General features: G+C 32.4%; 1 protein-coding gene across 4 annotated transcripts in view; it reads right to left on the minus strand.

Moving 5' to 3' along the window:
* Positions 1–20,185, minus strand: part of LOC135127835 (puratrophin-1-like) — a 529,067-nt gene that overhangs the window by 370,462 nt on the left and 138,420 nt on the right. The window contains exon 1 of one of the 4 annotated variants that reach the window (XM_064054475.1): positions 15,733–16,275. The exons of the other annotated variants lie outside the window; for them this stretch is intronic. Coding sequence (XP_063910545.1) covers positions 15,733–15,804 — 72 coding nt within the window. The 5' untranslated portion in view covers positions 15,805–16,275. Of the gene's footprint in view, positions 1–15,732; positions 16,276–20,185 lie in introns of those variants that run through there. 4 annotated transcript variants of the gene reach the window in all.

The following is a 20,185-nucleotide window of genomic DNA, read 5'->3' on the forward strand; positions in this document are numbered from 1 at the left end:
TTATTTAGTGCAAATGTGGAAATGGAACGCCACAACTCGAAAACAAAAACCAGATCTTCTTCAGATCGCACAATGACACCGAGTCTTCTGGGAAACTCCCCGATGCATTTTCTCGATCGGCAATCGTCAAAGAAAAGAGTCATGGGAACCGATTGCCGCTTAATTGTCTTTTGATTTATTACGTTACGATAAATAAATAGGTTAAACGTGCAACGTTCACAAAGCAATTTTTCCCGGCTTTAATATCGTGATGATAACGTAACATTAGCGTCTATTACGTTGCTTAATCTATTTTTCGTAGCCTGGGGAGAAAAAGATAATAATTAGGCGTTTAGTTGAGCGAAACTGTCATTCGGAACGAAACAACGAGAAAATTAAATGCTGTTCCATTTCGTTCGTTTTATAGCTTTATTGCACATTCAAGCTGTGCAGCTCCAATGAGGTACGCATGGTTCATGGCCGCGACACTTTTATTATTCTGGTTTATTTTTGTTCTCTGACCTTACCTAATCCGTCGGTGTGGTTGACACTTTGATGCTGGATTCATTCAAGAGATGTAATGGTTCATCATTATCTAATTAAGGGTCCGATGGCCCTAGGGGAATAGTACCAGGATCGGGCAATAAACAACTCAATGATTGAGAGAACGAAGTTCACTATCACAAGAGAACTGCTCTTCCAATTTTAGAAAAAGTAACTAGGTCTTTTAGAAAAGTATTGAAATGAATAATTTCGTTGGTTGAGTAGGTATATTATTAAAGGAACTGATTTATAGCTATTCATATGGTACCGCCTGGGTGTAAATGATTTCATTGTTTGTGGTCCGCAAAACTACACAGTTTAAATGTAGTTCAAGGACTTATTTCGTACGTATTGGGCTCACAAGTTAAATGTTACTAGCAACACAGACAAATGTAAGACGTCGATATCAATATTCATTTAAAAATTACCACTACTATAGTACCTAAGTTCGAGTTCGGTTTGGTTCCAACTACCACACTTGTAGTACTAAGTATCTCTGCGACTATGACTAATGATAGGGATTTTTGTAAATCTACACACCTTATTTTAATAATAATAAACAGGTTTATAAATTTTTCGAGTCCGGTACTGATCTCTCCGCAGGCAAACAAGCTTGTCAGTAGACGAACTTTTATTGGGTTTTGCGATTAGTCACGCTGTGAAGGGTAATAAAAGCTAATACACAATATTGCAGTCATTTTTATTTATTTCTCCACCTAAGTTCCAGAGTCTAAAGACACGAGTTACACACAGATTTTTTACGACTACACTTCAGCAATAAAATAGTTTGATAGGACTGATACATTTTTATTATGATTGCAAAATTGATGCTATATTCTTCTCTTTAGTCACCGTTGATCGACTGTTAATAATATTTTTGCAGTCATGTCAGTTAAAAGGGTGGCTAATGATGTTCGCCTGAAGCCATGTCCAGTGTAGTGTTCAGGATTTAATGGATTTGGGAAACTTGCTATTTTACTCCAAGCGTATTTTTTCCTATCACCAGCTTAGCATATTATAACTTATTTATTGTAGCAAACATCCTCTAAATTAGTTTTTATTGTCGTACCTCATCCAAAGTCATTTTTTTTTTATTCTTTGCGGCGATACGCACCAGAAATTCCATAAATTAATACGACTTGTTTTAAAATTAATCATCATTATCAACGAATCCATCAATTTCATTAATTATTTTCATTTGTTGTTGTCAGGAGCTTCCGGAAGAATTCATTAATTCGATCTCTGGTTAATTTTTTTCATTTTTCGGACTATAATCCAATGCAATGCGACTTTCGTTTCTGAAGAGCGGTTAAACGTCCAAATTTGGTGACTTGTAATAACAGCTTTGCAAATCTTGGACTTTTCACAACTGTAGTTCATTTGGCAATGAAAAATTTATAAAATTCGAGGAAAATTCCAGCTTTGAGTCCACAAATTGTCTTTTAGTATTTTGTAGCCCTCTCTAAATGCTCAGGCTTCAATTACACACTTCGATAAAAAACAGTAGTTCACACCCTTAATACGTCGCTCACTGTTGTCCAGCTGTTGTCGATTTCTCAAAACCAATAATAAGGAAACTAAAGCATTTTTTATAATTAATGGTAGAAATTTCATTTGAAAGTTGTTTGCTAATACAGAGACGTACTGCAAGAACGTTTTGTAATTCAGAGCTCACCAACGTTAAAAACAAAACATTCAACAATAAAAGTCGTTACGTGTAAAGAATAGTAAAGATGTTAGTTACATAATTCCTGCGTATATTTTTAATAATAATTTGTGAAAGTTGTATAATATATCACTAAATACATATTTGTAGTAGTAATAGTAATTTACTACAAAGAGTTCCTTATAATTTGCCATTTTAACGAAATCGAAGATATTTCTTTCCTAACTTCTCGTTCTTCTAGTTCTTTGCTTCCTGAAAATGCCTCTTGCGAAACGTAGAAACCCTTTTTAAATTTGGATACATTTTGAATTATAATGTTTATTTACCAAACACCGAAACCACACAAAATAATTGTAGACGCGTTTCGCCAACCACGTTGGCATTATCTACACAAGAAGGAGAACGCAGATCTTATTTCTATCTAATTTAACGTAAAAATTAACATTTATTGGAGTGTGTGCCGACATTCGACAGAGTTGTATGGAGGCCAAGTAAAGCTGTCCAAATAACTAAATTTATTTTGATGATTTTTTTAAATAAAGACGTTAAGTTTTCTCAATAGAAAAAAATTGTATAACAAAAACCTTTTATAAGGTTATTGTCAAACCCGATCAAGGCCCGTTTTACAAACTTGACCTCGTGGACCTCCTAAAACATCTTTTATGATATACACGGTGACTCAGTAAGCGCTCGTTCCTCGATATCTCATTAATCATTAGAACTAGAAAAAAAGGCAACGGTTCTTTGAGGACTATACTTTCAAATGATTTTTAACTACACAAAGTGTTCTGTTTTTAAGGGGTAACACATAATTTAGTTTTTTAAAATGAAACACCCTATATACCTTTACATATTTTAGTTGACCTCTTCTTAGGCTCTACAGCCACAATGTATTTTTGACATTAAGATGCGCAGTTGCCACGTTATTCCAATTTTCTTGAAATTTTTTAGCAACGGACATTTTATACAGAGGAAATACAAAAAATGTTTTACATATTATGGTTTTTAAATATCGATATTTCAGTTTTTTTTACCCTTTTAAACAGAACACCCTCTATTTTATTACTGCATCTGATTCTATTTTTTATTTTCTTTCTTTGTTGTTGAGTATTTTCTATATTTACAGTTGACAGTCACAGCTACTTTTTACTTCTTTAAGGGACTGATCGACAAATTACAAGAATAAGGCCAAAAGACAGAATACAAATGATAGAATTCAAATGTTCCATTTGAAAAAAACTGATATATCCAAATTTGAAAATTGTAAACTTTCATAGTTTTTTATAAACATATCCATATATTCAAATTTGATTTAGTTGATACCATAACAAAGCGCGTACCTTCATCTATCCTTCCACAAAATATTGTAATACAGACTTTAAAAATACCCCTATTGCGAATTTTTTGTGGACCCTTCCATTGCCATTTCAAGAAAATTGGAATAACGTGGCAACGTCGTATCGGATTTCAAGAGTAAGCTGCTTACGAAGAGATCAATCAGAATAAGTATATAAAAATATATATGGTGTTTCGATAAAAAAAACTAAGTTATGTGTTACACCTGACAACAGAACATTCTGTATAGTTAAAAATAATTTTAGAGTATAGTCCTCAAAGATCTGTTTCGTCTTTGACCTTTTTCTATCTCTATAATAATTGAAGGTTGTTGCGAGAAAACAATGAATGTCACATCTTTATTATTTTTTTAGTTATTAATAATTTTACAAAAATTCAATGAGTATCTTTTTAAATGTTGTAAAATGAGGAGAAAACATTAGTAGTCCTTAATAATATTAGAAATACCAAAATCTTGTGTGGGACAAAACATTGGATGTCTACGTAAAACTTAAACAGATGAGGAGAAAACAATAAATATCACAACGAAATCTACACAAAAAACGTAAAATGAATCCCATCCACCACCGCTTTTGAATTTCATTGATTTTTTTTTTATTCGATGAAGACTGAATTTTACTACGTCAAGTAGCAAATTAGGCTTAAAAAATTCGAAGTGGCTCCACCCACCCACCCGCTTTTCTTTTTGGTCACTCATTTTATTGGATGAAAAGTGAATTTTATATTGAATAACAGTGGAATCTAAACAAAAATCTACAACTAACCCCACCCACCTTCGGTTTTGAAATTCATTGTCTTATTCGGATAGAGGGAAATTGAATTTTATTTTGTCATGTGATCGAATTTATTTATAAAATTCCAAGTGGCCCCGCCCACCCACCCGATTTTCGTCTTGATTACTCATTTTATTGGACAAAAAATAGGTTTTATGTTGATAAACATTGGAATCAAGACAAAAAACGTAAAACAATCCCACCCACCACCGCTTTTGAATTTCATTAGTTTTTTTGATTAGATGAAGACTGAATTTTACTGCGTCAAGTGGCGAATTAGGCTTAAAATATTCAAAGTGGCCCCGCCCACCCACCCGGTTTTCTTTTTGGTCACTCATTTGATTGGACGAAAAGCGCATTGTATATTGAACAACAGTGGAATCTAAACAAAAACCTAAAACTAACTCCACCCAATCTCACAATGTGAGATTTATAGTTAGCTAATACTTGACATTTTCCTATAGATAAATATATGGACAGAACAGAGCCCGGATATTCACAGTTTTCTCCCAACCGTATCGATACTCTGTTCAAATTAAGTGTTGTTCGATTTGAACAATTTTTGTGTAAACTATGAAAATATAATGTGACAATAAAAAAATATATACTTTCATAGACTACATTTTAAATATCTGGATTTTTATCCAATGTGACATTCATTGCTTTCTCCTGACACCCTTCAATTAATGAGATATCGAGGATCGTGCGCTTAGTGACTCACCCTGTATATATCTACTATTGCCATTTTTAGCTGGAACTACAAAATATCATCAAAAGAACTACTTTTCATTAATTGTTAAGTTTTAAAAATTTTAGAAGTAAATAAATCAAATTTTTACCAACTAATTGCTGTTTTTTTTTTGATCAAAAACAATAAAATAATTTTGTAACACAAAATAATCTTGTGTGATGTTTCTAAAGAGGTTACACTTTATGGATCCTCTAGTTTAAGTTATTTTCCTACAAAAGGTATGTAGTTTTAACGTAATTTAAACAATCAGTTCAGACGAAAAATTTTGACACATCTTTTCTCTGCGAAAAAGAGTAGGTAATCTAAATTTTCTTTGACAATGTATATTAATATTCACGATTTCCCATCGTCTTTTTTTAGATCCTTGATTGGATGATTTTTTTTGATTTGTTATCTAGTAACCCAAGAATTTGTTCGGCCACTTTAGAAAGCTAGGTTATGTTATGTCAACAAGAATTAAACTCATTTATTTATGATAAGTAACATTTTTAATTTAATTTACTGCAATTTTTCCATAAATCTTACTTTTAGGTCTTGAATTGTATGCTACTAATATAAAATATTTCGAAGTCGGGAACAACAAATAATCCAAAGATGTCAAATCAGGTGATCGAGGTGGATAGTTCTGTGTGGAAGCTAATTAGACGGTCGCCATAAAATTCCCCTAGAAAATTCAAACTTCTTTGAGCTGTATGAGCTGTTGCGCCGTCATGCTGAAAACATCCATTCTGCAAGTCTTCAGAATCAAACTGATCGATAAATTCCTGCAGCATGTTTTGATATTTCGCAGCTATAACTTACTCCTCGGAGAAAACGGGCCCAAATAATCAAAGTCAGTTCTATTAATGTGCAACTTCTTGATTTCCTCTTGATGCTACCAATTTGACGAAATATTTTTAACACGTTACTCAACAATAACTTTTTATGATCATCGGAGATGTGAAAACTGAATCCATTATTAATATTTAATTAGTGTTTTTAACGGAAACTTCAGTATTTTGAATAATTTTGCATATTTTGCTACAGTGCCAATTATAGGAAAAGAGTATGAACTGTGATGACACCGGGAAAAAATGTCTGAAATTTTAATTCTGTAACCAATTATCCAAATTATCTTGATTAGTTATAAATAAACTCAAGGTCTCAGATATTTGAAAGAGACGTTTATATTATTGAATTCATACTACTTATTACTAATTTCCAGAATGAATATTGAAACATACGTACTATACAGTTATACACCCAGTTCTATTTTAAATGAAAAAAATTTATAATACAGAGTGTGTATAATACTAACTAGATTCTAATTTTTTGCGTTTCTTCTGTCTTCTATGTTATGAATTATCTTCAAAAAAATGTAAAAGAATGTGTTACTAGATTTAAAAAACAAACGTCGATTCTTATCCAACGAGACCGGAAACCCATCATCAATTTTCCTTGTTTCTTAAACAGATAGTAGTTTTGACACACTACTGAAAGATCATTGAGATAAAACACCCCACATAATGGTTCATTAGCAGTTTTGTTTAAAAAACAATCGGTTTCATTAGCTAGAAAATGGGGTGCAACGATTTATAGGAAACAAGGACCCTCATTACAACCCAACCAATCAAACCCTTTTTCCGCTAAAATATATAGCATGACTTGTTAAAATATTTATCATTAACGGGTTTTCAGTTTTATGATTCGTTATGTGACGATAAAAAGTATACCAAAGATGAATTGCACGATCAACTACACGAAACCCCAACAAACGCAATTGCAAGTTTTCAGATAAAGATAAAAATAGATGTGAACCCCTCGTGGCCTCGTGGACCTCAAATCAAGATAAATATTGGGCAACTTTTGTGAATGGGGTCACGCAATACAATTTCAGGGTGATTTTCGAATCGCATTTGCTACAAAACGACCCTCACACACCAACCCTGTGTTATAAACACAAAACGCACCGGAAAGTGCATTCACACAGATTACACGAAGATTTTCATTAGCATATGCAGAAAGTGCAGTAAAAATCGGAACTTTCCCTCGTTTGCGGTTGAATGAAAAACGATCAGTAATTGAATAACGAGTGTAAAATGTGATACAAAACCCGTTCTAATGTTAATTAAAGATAGTGTTCGGAGTCGTTATTTAGCTTGTGTTGTAAACGTCGTAGTAAAATTGTAATTGTCGTTCTAAACGGGATGAAATCGATAAGAAAGCAACGAGTGCCATTTGTTATTATTAGAAATGAAATAAAAATTTTGTAGGCGCTATTAAATCTGTCGGACGACGAATGGACGAAGGACAAACGACGCATAAAAACCGAAAGTGGAAGAGAAAAATCCAAAAACGGGGAAAAGTATCACATAACACCGATTTCCGTATTCGCTTGTTAAAAATTAAAAACTCGGATTCTCACTTTATGCAAGAATAATTAAAAACAGGAAATCACAAAAATGGAATTAATTTTTCACAACTAATGAGACTTTTAGATAACAGCGCACATCTGAATTGTGTTTTATTCATTAGTCGTGCTAGATAAATCGCTTTCTTCACCTTGCCTTATCTAGAGCAATTAAACCAGTAGAGCACAGGAAAATCTAAAGAAATTAGCGTCAAGCGGTTATTAAACTGACAACTCTAATAAACTAATAACTAATAAAGCAATAAAAACTCCATATGGCATCTGTTAATAATCCCGGCGAATAATCTGCAAAGTCGAGAATCTAATTGGTTTGACAGGAAAAGGAAGGTAGCGAATGTCCCGCTAGACGCAAATTGATGTTGCTCAGTGTCAGCGCCGAAACGTCGATTCGAGTAAAACGCAACGTCAGGAGTGTCGTAATCAGACACAACACGAACCAAATTCGACAAAAAATTCTCTGAACCGTACTGTAAATGCGATTTCACGAACGTGTTAAACAATTTTTTATCGCTTACATAAAACTCCTTATACATCGGCACGACCAAAGTCATAAATTTGAAAGTGCGGTAAGGAGTTATGTAAAATTACGCTAGGTTGACATCAGCTGACAGATAGTGACAGTTGATCCGACGGCCTTGGTGTGATGTAACCGTTCCCGATGCCTGATGATGCGCAACGGGCGACGAAACGTGACAAAACAATCCAATTAAGAGTGGAGTACTCCGAAAGCGAGCCACTTGTATTATGCACTGCCAATTTACTGAGAGAAATAATAGGCAATTAGGCAATTAGGGTTGTTTCGTGTATGGGTAATAAAATTGTTCGGAATCTTAATGCTTGCTAAATTTGTAATTAGTGCAGTGTTAACAAGCTCTACTGGGAAAAGGCAAACGACGTAATTAGAGATTAGTGTGCAAAATTATGCATAACACAAATGTGTCATTTTTGAAAACTGCTTTTGATTTTTTTTGACATCATTCTCTTAAGTTGATAATTTAGATGCACTACATATAAACAATTAAAGTGGGATACTTATGCGAAAGAAGTGACCCAAATTTTGTAGAAGTCTTGATTATTGCGCACTGATGTACCGGAATTTTACAAACTGCAACATTTTTAAATTAAACAGATTAGAAGTTTTTTCAAATCGTATTTTTAACGCCAACAAACAAAACAAATAACTTTATCAGAGTTTGCAGAAAGCAGACAAATAATCCGTGGAGCCAGTCTGGTGCCATGTTTTTTTTATATAATTTATAATCACTAAAATTAATAATAGACTTATTGTTTACTTCGTCTCATATAAGTGCAATTGTATTAACAATCCGGTTTCATAGGAGACTACAAGAAAATATAATTAGCAAACAAAAGAAAACTATTTTATAACAATAACGACACATTACTCAACTTCCTTTTTAAAAACAGTCCATTAACGCAAAGTCTTCTGATAGTAGGTTAGCGATAACATAACGACTGTACCATGTCGGAGTACATTCATTAACAAATATATTTATAATTAAAGCTATAAATAATGTGTTGATCTCTAAAAATTTCTCTTCACGACTCAAATATCAACATTGGCAATAGCTGAAATCGAAATTCAAATCGTATAAGCTTCTAATTTTAAATATATAATGTCTAGAACGCGAAAATGGAAGTAGACTTTATATAAGTGTAAGCACATCTGCTACCTAAGATCACTTGACGATTTTTTCGAAATTTTTTTGGGAGTCCTAAACAAAAAATAATAAAAAGTTAATTAAATCATTCCGGTTTAAATAAATTATCTGCCACGTCCTAACATGCATGTGCTATTTCCGTCTTGGCGTCAAAGGAAATTCTGCGTATACAACGCACAGGTTTTTTAAATTGAATGAACCGTAACAAAGTCGAACAACTATTTATACAACTAAAAGTAAAAGTGATACTTTTAACATGCTACGTGAATATAAAAGACACTTTTGCCACATGCTTGATACAGTATTTTTCTAATTCTGTTGACAAGAGTACCAAAAAAAGACCTTTGAGATTAAAGATATTTTTGTATAATTATCATAGTTTAAGACCCGATTTATAGAAAGCGAAGTTAAAGTTAATTCGCGATTAACTTTTAACTGAGGTCCGTTGCTAGGAAACGTACATATTTCAACCAATCACGGGCTCATATTCCACATTTTAATTCTCTGTTAAACTAATCGAGGATTAAATATTTAACTCGCTGTTCTATAAACCGGCCCTTAGTAAATCGAAATTATCACATATTTGTCAAAGAAATAAAAAATGTCTAGAGAAGCACAATATAATTTTTGGTAGAACCGTTGGTTTGGGGTACCAATTTTGAATACAATTTTAGAACTTCTCTTGCCCCTGAAGTACAATCAAACAAAATCAGTATTTTAGGAAAAAAAATAAAACCAATCTCAGTGTAAGAAAAAATTAAGTGGCCCAGGGGGGGAACGAACCCGTGATTGGAACGAAGCCACGACTTTTGTATTGGTATAAAAGATTGTTAGACAATTTGGATTTTTTTTTGTGAAAATCTGCATACCTAATACAAAAAATCACGGTGGATTCATAACCCACAAGTATGTTATTTTATAACTTTAAAAACATTTACAATGCAAAATTTTCCGGTGACCCCATTAAATTGTTGTTTCATTAGCATTTTACCATCTACACGATATTCACAATTTCTTGTTTTCACGACCTTTCGTAGCTCCTAAAATATCTGGCATATGTTGGCGATTATATTAGACCGTTAATATCCGAAACTACTGGACTGATTGTGGTGAAATTGTACGTGTTTTTTGGGGCTATCCTGTAGATGGTGAAACCCTAACAAAAATTATTGTGTGGTTATCGTCACCAACAATTTCGTAATGTCAGCTCAAAATTTACACAAATAAATCCTTTTTTTAATGTTAGAAAATAATATAACGTGCGATCAAAAATAAAAATCTCTTGTTACTATTAGATGCACAAACGTTTTTTTCAACGTACGGCGTAGTTAACATCGTACATCACACGTCTATCAGTGTCAAACTCGTGAATGAATCAAATTATTGTTAGCTAGGCCACACGTCTAGAAAACATTTGAGCATCGAGAGACATAAGTAGGAGTGTTGTTATCGTTCGTTATGTATTCTTGTCTAAATTTTTGGAAAAAAAAAATCAAAATCATTCCATAATTTAATTTTAAAACTCAAAATCGATTACTCTGAAATGCTGGAAGTAGTCACATTGATCTCTTTATCCTCTCTAAAAACTTAATATAAAAATGTTCCTCAATAAATAGTATCTGCAATGTGAAAAATATTAGGGGTTTACAGTTGTATTATCTGAAAATTTGATTGTGCTTCAGAGGTGAGCGAATTTCTCTCTAAACTGACTTTACAATTCTGTTTCGTAATTAACGTAACATAATCCGGTAGAATTATTCAACTTTCTGACTTGAGGGTACTGGTTTTAGCCTTCAATATCAAGCATTTGCTGAATTTTTGAAGTTTTTTCATCAATTATTTTAATTTTTACTTCCCGAGCATAAGCTAAGGAAGTATAGTAATCACTTTTATGTTTTCTCGACGTTTCATGACCCCTATAGTACGAAAAAAAGCGAGTTTCTGGTTTCCATCTGTCCATCTGTCCATCTGTCTGTCTGTCTGTCTGTCTGTCTGTCTTGTGTCTGTATCCATTTTTCTTAGACACGTAATCTCCGAAACTGCTGGACCCATAGTTGTCAGATTTTGTTGTATATATGTTAGAAATAGCATGTACTAGATGGTTAAATGCTAACCAAAATTTGGCTAACCTTCCCCACCAACAATTTGATCACGTCATCTAAATGAACCGTACTTTAAAATGATTTTTTAATGTTATCCAAAAATGTACTCCTATATTTGTAGTATACGAATCCGCTTTCAGTTTCTTCGCTAATTTTTGGAAATTTTGATTTCACTTTTCGTGTTTATTGGAGCAGATATCCTGACGGTGATCGCAGACTTGTAACTGGCGGAAGATTATTTACAATTTGATACCAATTTTCGTTGGATTGAACCCATTTTAACCTCTTTTTTTTGAAAATTTTGAATGAACTTTTCGTACTTACTCGAACAGATATCGTGATGGCGATTCCAGATTTGTAACTGGCGTAAGATGATTTACAATTTGACGCCAATTCTCGGTCGATCGAACCCATTTTAGCCGTTTTTTTGGATTTTTTTTTTTAATTTTGGAACCATAATTATAGTTTTATTTCAATAGATGTCAAGAAGGCGATTTCGGATTTGTAACCGACGGAAGATTATCTGCAATTTGACACGAATTTTCGGTTGATTGAACAAATTTTAACAATTTTTTTGGAACTTGTTTTTAAATTTTAGAATCAAACTTTACTTTTATTTGAATAGATGTCGTGAAGACAATTTCGAATTTGTAACTGATGGAAGAGTTTCTACAATTTGACACCAATTTTCGGTGGATTGAACCGATTTTAACCATTATTTTAGAAAATTTTTAATTCAGTTTTCGTGTTTATTGAAAAAGATATTCTGACGGCAATTTCAGATTTGTAACTGATGAAAAATAATCTAAAATTTGATACCAATTTTCGGTCGATTGAACCAATTTTAACCATTTTTTTTGGAAAATTTTCAATTCTCTTTTCGTGTTTATTGGAACAGATATCCAGACCGCGATTTCAGATTTGTAACTGGCGGTTGATTATCTGCAATTCCCGGTTCAATCGACCAATTTTTGGTCGATTGACCCGGGAATTTTAACCATTTTTTTGGAAAGTTTTTGAAAATTTTCGAACCATATATGTATTACCTTTATTTTAATATATAGGCGATTTCAAATTTGTAACCGGCGGAAGATTATCTATAATTTGACACCAATTTTCGGTTAATTGAACCACTTTTAACCATTTTTTTTTGTTTTTTTTTTTTTAATTTTAGAATCAAACTTTACTTTCATGTGAATAGATGGCGTGAAGACGATTTCGGATTTGTAATTGATGGAAGAGTTTCTACAATTTGACACCAATTTTCAGTGGATTGAACCGATTTTAACCATTATTTTGGAAAATTTTTGAAAATTTTGAATTCACTTTTCGTTTCGTTTCGTGTATTGAAAAAGATATTCTGACGGCGATTTCAGATTTGTAACTGATGAAAGATTATCTAAAATTTAACACCAATTTTCAGTTAGTTGAACCAATTTTAACCATTTTTTTGGAAAATTTTCAATTCTCTTTTCGTGTTTATTGGAACAGATACCCAGACCGCGATTTTACATTTGTAACTGACGAATGATTATCTGCAATTTGACGCCAATGTATGGTCGATTGGACCGGGAATTTTAACCATTTTTTTCGAAATTTTGGAACCATATGTATTACTTTTATTTCAATAGATAACCGATTTCGAATTTGAAACCGGCGGAAGATTATCTAAAATTTGACACCAATTTTCGATTAATTGAACCAATTTTAACCATTTTTTTAGAAAATTTTTGGAAAATCGAAAAACTAAAAAATTGAAGAATCGAAAAATTGCAGATAGAAAAATTAAAAAATCGACAAACTAAAAGATCAGAAAAAATAGCAAATTCGAAAAAATTGCAAATGGAATGGTACTGAAGAAACGGAAAATTGAAACTTTGAAAAACTAAAAATCCAGAAAGTTAAAAATCTAAAAAAATTAATAAATCAAAAAATTGGAAAGAAGAAAAAATTAATCCAATCGAAAAATTGGAAAAACCAAAAATTTTAAAATAGCAAAATTATGAAATACTCAAAGTTGTAAAGTGGAACGACATAACATTGAAACATCGAAAAATTGAAAAATTAAATGTCGAGAAATTGAAAAATTAACTTGAATAAATGAAAAAGTGAAAATTTTTAAAAATTATGATTATTATTACATATGTATTTAAAGCGAAAACTATAAAAATTGCAAAACGAAAATTTGAAAAATTCACACTGAAAAAAGAAAATTTTAAAATCAAAACATTGAAAAACAGAAGATAACAAACCGAAACGGAAAATTGAAAATCGAAAATTTGAAGAAATGAAAAATTACATAATCGAAAAATTGAAAAATTAAAAACTGCAGAAATTTTAAGTACAAAAATTTAAAAACAAACTTAAAAATTCAAAAAATTGCAAATCGAGAAACTGAAGAAACAAAAAAATTAAAAATTGAAGAATTGAAAAATTCAAGTCCAAAGAAGCTCCAGGAGTGTTATTACACCACTGATTTTAGCTTTATGGAGGCTATAAAAAAACAAAAATCGCAAAAAATAATATTTTTATAATATATCAAAAAAGCGCAATTTGTTCGGTTGTAGTTCAGGGGCGAGGGAAGTTTTCTGGAAATAATTTTCGACCAATTTTTTTAGCATTATATGAAGCAAGAACCTGAAATATTATTATCTAAGATATACCATCTGGTCGACAAAAGAAGTCCTCTAGTAAGTTTGATATTTCTTTTTCATACCAACATCAATATTTTAAAATTAAATTTCATAGTCTACTGGCATTTTTTTTTTTTCGATCAAATAGCACGATGGTGACAGTGAAGAGTAAATTTAAGAACAGAAAACATCTAAAAACGACGTCAATTTTCTAGAGCTGATGAAGAACAAATTTTTCTAATTAGTGTTGTCAGTGTTCAAACCTTAAAATAATTTGAAAATTCCTTTTTATACGGAATCCCGTATAAGAAAAATTAAAAGTGGTATGACAACTAAAATAACAGGGGAGTTACAAATGGTGTATACTTAACAAAATTCCGACGTGACGTCATCAGTTGGAGAGGGGGTATTTTGAACAAACAAGGGTTTTACCACCGTTATTTCTGTCGTCTTCCAGCTACTTTCTTTCGTATTTATCTAAATGCTAATTTCATGAATTACTTTTTCAAAAACGTTCCCAAGGGACCCAAAAACGGAAACATTCGTCTCTTTATAGTACGGGATCTCTTGATACATAAAAACAATTGACTCTTAAAATAAATTCGAATTGTATTCACAACTAAAGAAATGTTGATCCCTAGCTAGAAAGTGAAATTTGTAAACATTAATAAAATACACTGTTAAAAAAAAGTTTTACCTTTTAGGTATAAAATCGCTTTTTGCAAGATGTAACTTACGACACTGGACACTAAACATCATTAAAAATTTCCAGACCCTATTTACCCTTGTTATACAAAGTAATGAAAAAATAACGTATATGCTCGATGGCAAAGATTTTAATGTGGACCCTTATACAAATTTCGGGTTCCTGGATCTAAAATTAACAAAATTTCAAAAAACAATGCGAGCAACGTAACCCATTAAAAAATGTACCTTTCCTCAGGAAATTTAATTTTCGACGTTTAGACAAAACCATTTGAAAAAAAACAACCAATAAGTGGATCCGCCAGCGACTATTTCCAACAAAGAAACATAATATTTGACTTATTCAACATCTAACAAATCTAATTTATTTCAAGATGTTTACACACACGTCGTCTAAGACAAGCAACATGTCTCCTTAAACACATCTATATAGGGTGAAAACCAAAGACACTAAACTTGAAGAAAAAAAATCCTGATACTCCTGATCATGCATTAAGTGACAGAGCTGCTTGAAGAGTAACTGTTGATGAATTAACATAGAAAACACAACGGTTTTCTTACTAAACTTAAGTAAAATTGATGGGGGGTCAAATATTGATTTTTCTATCGAATTCTGGGTTACCGCAGGCACCATGTCAAGACAGTTACTTATTATTATGACGTAGGAGTTGTTGTTAATATATGTGACAGGATCATTGACTGTAATGCTTCATTATTTCTTTGCACATTTCAATTTTGTCACAAATTAGAGTATGTATTATGTCGAGGGAATTACTTGTTATGAGGTTTGATTCGTGCGGACGTAAAGAAAACTTGGTGAAATAAACCGTATTTATGTGGTTATTTAGACACAAAGTACAATACAAAAATGGGGTCCGAAGTGTCGAAAACTTAGGTACGTTAAAAAAATTCAAAACAATAATGATAAAATTTCCTAGTGTCTGGGAAAAACCAGCTCTTTAATTAAACAAAAAAGCAGACATGAAGTTGACGTTTCGCACTTAGTTGCTGCTTTAATTTATACCTGGCTTAATTCTTTGAATGTTTGCATGTGTGCATCACTAAATTTAACCTTGAATCATGGCATAAATCAGCCCATGAAATTCGTTTTATTAACCTATAATTTGCAACCTACCGATGCTCCATTTAGCCCCAACCTGATCCTCGAGTACTTCTTCATGACAACTCTCCATATGACGTAAGCCATTTTCACAACCACAAACCATTTGTCGCCGAAAATCACAACACCAAGAACTTTAAAACCTGTTGCAAAATTCGCCCGAAGGTCTCGTTACCACACACAATCAGCTTTGTTTATTTTTACCCAACATATTTGGTTTATCAATTACAAGACAATACCACTTTTTTCAGGTAAATGACGTTGAACACAGCACGTGACCACCTATTTGCATTCACAGCCCACTGTTTTCTATCGTACACTGAACACCGCAGCATTAAAAATGATTACGAAGATAATTATATTTGCCTAACACGAATTCTTGTTTGTTCATCATAAAAAAATTCTAATCTTGTTCGGTATTTACGGCCGCACTAAACACATCGCGACTTCCGGAAGTGCCGGAACTGGCGGTTCTCGGATGTCCATCGCGAAAAACGCGGAAAACAGCCACATTTTGCGCCGACAATCCAGCGGTAGCAAAGGTAAACTTGCATCAACTTGGCCGCGCGCGAAACGAACGACTGCGGTCGACACACGTGCTTCTTCGGCGGGTTCCGACAGATTTCGGCGAGGAATGTGCGAAGGAGAATCGGCGAAAGTGAGAGAGCGAGAGAGAGCGGCGACGAAGAGGGAGAGGGTGGATCTTTTTGTCATTAATTATTTGACGGTCGCTGTCTGGAGGTGTGTCGACATGTTGTACTTTGTAATTTGACGATTAGACGGTAAGGGATCGATTTTCGATCGGGGGTGTAGTGATTGGTTACAATAACGCGATACAAAACAAAGTCAAGTTATAATTTTCTTTTGAATAATATAATTCTTCGAGTTAATATCCTTCTGTAACTTTGTAACTCTAAAACCACGAAAATGCAGGATTTCTGTTTTTGTCGCGTTTTCTTTGGTCTGTTTTTTTTATCACCATTTGGGTACTTTTTTATTTTTTGTCCTTTTAGTGGCTTTTTTAGCACTTTTTAATCGGTTGTCGTCGCCTTTTTTTATCTTTTTTATTTTCGTCGGGTTTTCTATGTCTTTTCTTTTGGCGTCTTTTAACATTTTTTGTTTTAACTTTTACGTTTTCTCGACATTTCATGACTCCTAAAATACGAAGAAATAGGTCTCCCGTTTCCGTCTGTCTGTCTGTATGTCTGCGGTATGTCCGAATTTTTATTAGACAGATAGTTTCCGAAACTACTTGACCGATTGTTGTCAAATTTTGTAGGTAGGTACATTAGGAATATCATCTGGATGGTAAAATGCTCACCTAAATTTCGTTAATCTTCCCCAATACCAAAGGGATGACGTCTTCTCCAAAATGTACTATAATATATTTTTTTAATTTGTGATGTGTGAATCAGTCTTGAGTTTTCACTTTTGACATTCAGATTTTTAGAAAAAAAAATCACAATTGTATACCATTTTGCAATTTAACTTTGAAACTACAAAACCTAATGCCCTGAAATCTTGCAAACATTCAAACATTTTAGGGTTATCTTATAATGGTAAATCGTTATTCAAAATTTATTCGTTTATCCCCACCAAAACATTGATGACGTCATCTGAAAAGTTTGCCGAATAAATCCTGTTGAAAATGTGTTAAGCATATATTTGTTCATATTTTTTAGAATTGGTTATACAAGGTGACTCAAAAAAATTAATGAATTAGTCAATTATTTTATTGATTAAATCAGAAACTACAAAACCGAATGTTTTGAAATCTTTTAGACGTTTTAAAGTTATCGCAAGTACAGTAAATTTGTAATCTATATACTTATATTTGTTTATCACCTCCAAAAATTTAATGACGTGTCTCAAAATTTTGCCAAAAAATGTGCAAATATGATATATACTTGTCATTTTTCATTGCTTTTATATTTTTGAAATCTATTTATTCCGGACGGCCCAAAAAATTAAGGAAGGAGTCAATTTTTTGTATTGATTAAACTAGGAAAATTTTTGAAAACAATTACGTTATTATTAGTATTATATACTAATTATACATGTCTTTGCAAAAATGTAGATGACGTCATCATAAAAGCTTATAAAAGAAAAACTGCATATATATCTTTATTTTAACTTCTGGAAGTAGTGATAAAAATAAAAAAATTCGCAACATGAAATTTTATTATTTTTCGAAAAAGCTGGATATTTTTTTTGTATTTCAGGGGCGAGAGAAGTTCTGTCGAAATAACCTTTTTTTGCCTTCTTTTTGTAGCTCTTATCAATAGCCCTTTTTTGTCGTTCCTTTATCGATGTTTTCTTTGTGCCTTTTTGTTCGATTGTTTGTTATTTTATATGCCGTTTTGATCGTTTAAATAGCTTTTTAACTCGTCTTTTTTGTTTTTTCGTTGCGTTTTTTGTCTCGTATCACTTGTTGTTTTTGAACCATTTTTTATCGTCTTTTTCTGCATATTTTGCCGTATTTTTTCTTTTACTCATCATTTTTGTCCCTTTTGTTTTAATGCTTTTCTGTCGTCTTTTTTTTCAGCTTTTTTGGCTTCTTCTTTGTCGCATTTTTTGCCCCCGTGTTTTGTTGTGTTTTTGTCCCTTTATTATGTCGCTTTTTATTTGTTGCCCTTTTGTTTTCGTTGATTTTTTGTAGCTTTCTTAGTCGTCCTTACTTGGACGCCCCTCTTGTCTCACTTTTTTGTTGGCCATTTACTACCTTTTCGCGTTTTCTTTGTGCCTTTTTTTATTGTTTTTTGTTCTTTGGCATCTTTTTTGTATTTTTTTTTCACTTCTTCCGCATTTTTTACCCCCGTTTTCCCCAACTGGTTTTTGTTGACCCTTTGAGTCCTTTTTTAGCTTTTTTAGTCCCCGTTTTTCAACTGATTTTTGTATCATTTTTTTTTTCGTTTCTTATAGTCGTTTTTGCGTTTTTTTGTATACTTTTTGGTGTTAATTTATCCTTTTATATCGCGTTTTTTTCCCATTTTTCTTGTCGATTTTGTACCCGGCACTGCATTTTATTAAGTTTTCATGGTTTTGCCTATTTTTTTGCCTTTTTTAACTTTTTGTGTCCTTTTTTATCACCTTCTTTTTAGCGCCTTTTGTATCACTTTTTATGCAGTTTTTGGCACTTTCATTGTGTCTTTTTCTCGATTTTGTTGTTGGCTTTCTTAGCCCTTTTTTTGTTTTGTTGTTTTTTTTGTGCCATTTTTAGTCTCTCGTTTTTATGTGTTTTTGTATCGGATTTTTTATCGTTTTTGGTGGACTTTTTGGCGTTTCCTTTGTACTTTTTTTATTGCTCTTTTTTAGTCGCCTTTATTCAATTTTGTTCTGCCGTTATCTCTTGTCACTTTTATTACCGTTTTTTACGGGTTTGTAATCACTTTTTATCACTTTTTTCACTTAATTATTGACTCCTTTGTCTTAAAGTATACCTATTTTCAACCACAAGACGTTTAAAACATAATTCTTACTTCAAATTTACCATTTGATATTTTAAGTATCTGATTGTTGAAAGAAGACTATGCATATGTACTAAGAAAATCCAAGGTTAAGCCCCACCCACCCACCCCATCTCAACTGTGACTATTTTTTTATTCGTTGTGAGGCCAGAGGGCGGAACTTAATTGCAAATTTTACTTTTGAGAAAATAAGAATATTCTTTCGCTACTTTTTCGGAAAATAGTACGTTTTCAAAAATACCATAATACCACACATATTTTCTTGTCTTGCTAATTTCTTGTACAGCAATATCAACTTTACAGTTAAACTCCGCCCTTCTAGCTGACAACGAATAAAAAATTGATCACAACTGAGACAAGGGTGGGTGGGTGGGGCTTAATTATTGGCTCCTTTGTCTTAAATTATACCTATTTTCAACCACAAGACATTTAAAACATAATTCTTACCTCAAATTTACTATTTGATATTTTAAGTATCTTAGTTTTGAAAGAAGGCTATGTATATGTACTAAGAAAACCAAAGGTTAAGCCCCACGCACCCACCCCATCTCAATTGTGACTATTTTTTTTATTCGTTGTGAGACCAGAGGGCGGAACTTAATTGCAAATTTTACTTTTGAGAGAATAAGAATATTCTTTCTCTACTTTTTCGGAAAATAGTCGGTTTTCAACAATACCATAATACCACACACATGTTTCTCTTGGTAATTTCTTGTACATCAATATAAACTTTGCAGTTAAGCTCCGCCCTCTAGTCTGACAACGAATAGAAAATTGATCACAACTGGGACAAGGGTGGGTAGGTGGGGCTTAATTATTGGCTCCTTTGTCTTAAAGTATACCTATTTTCAACCCCAAGACATTTAAATCATAATTCTTACTTCAAATTTACCATTTGATATTTTAAGTATCTTAGTTTTGAAAGAAGGCTATGTATATGTACTAAGAAAACCAAAGGTTAACCCCCACCCACCCACCCCATTTCAATTGTGACTAATTTT

Source organism: Zophobas morio, unplaced genomic scaffold, assembly GCF_036711695.1.
Source record: "Zophobas morio isolate AGI-343-1 ecotype UQ-CSIRO unplaced genomic scaffold, CSIRO_AGI_Zmor_V1 ptg000012l, whole genome shotgun sequence".
Taxonomy (NCBI): domain Eukaryota; kingdom Metazoa; phylum Arthropoda; class Insecta; order Coleoptera; family Tenebrionidae; genus Zophobas; species Zophobas morio.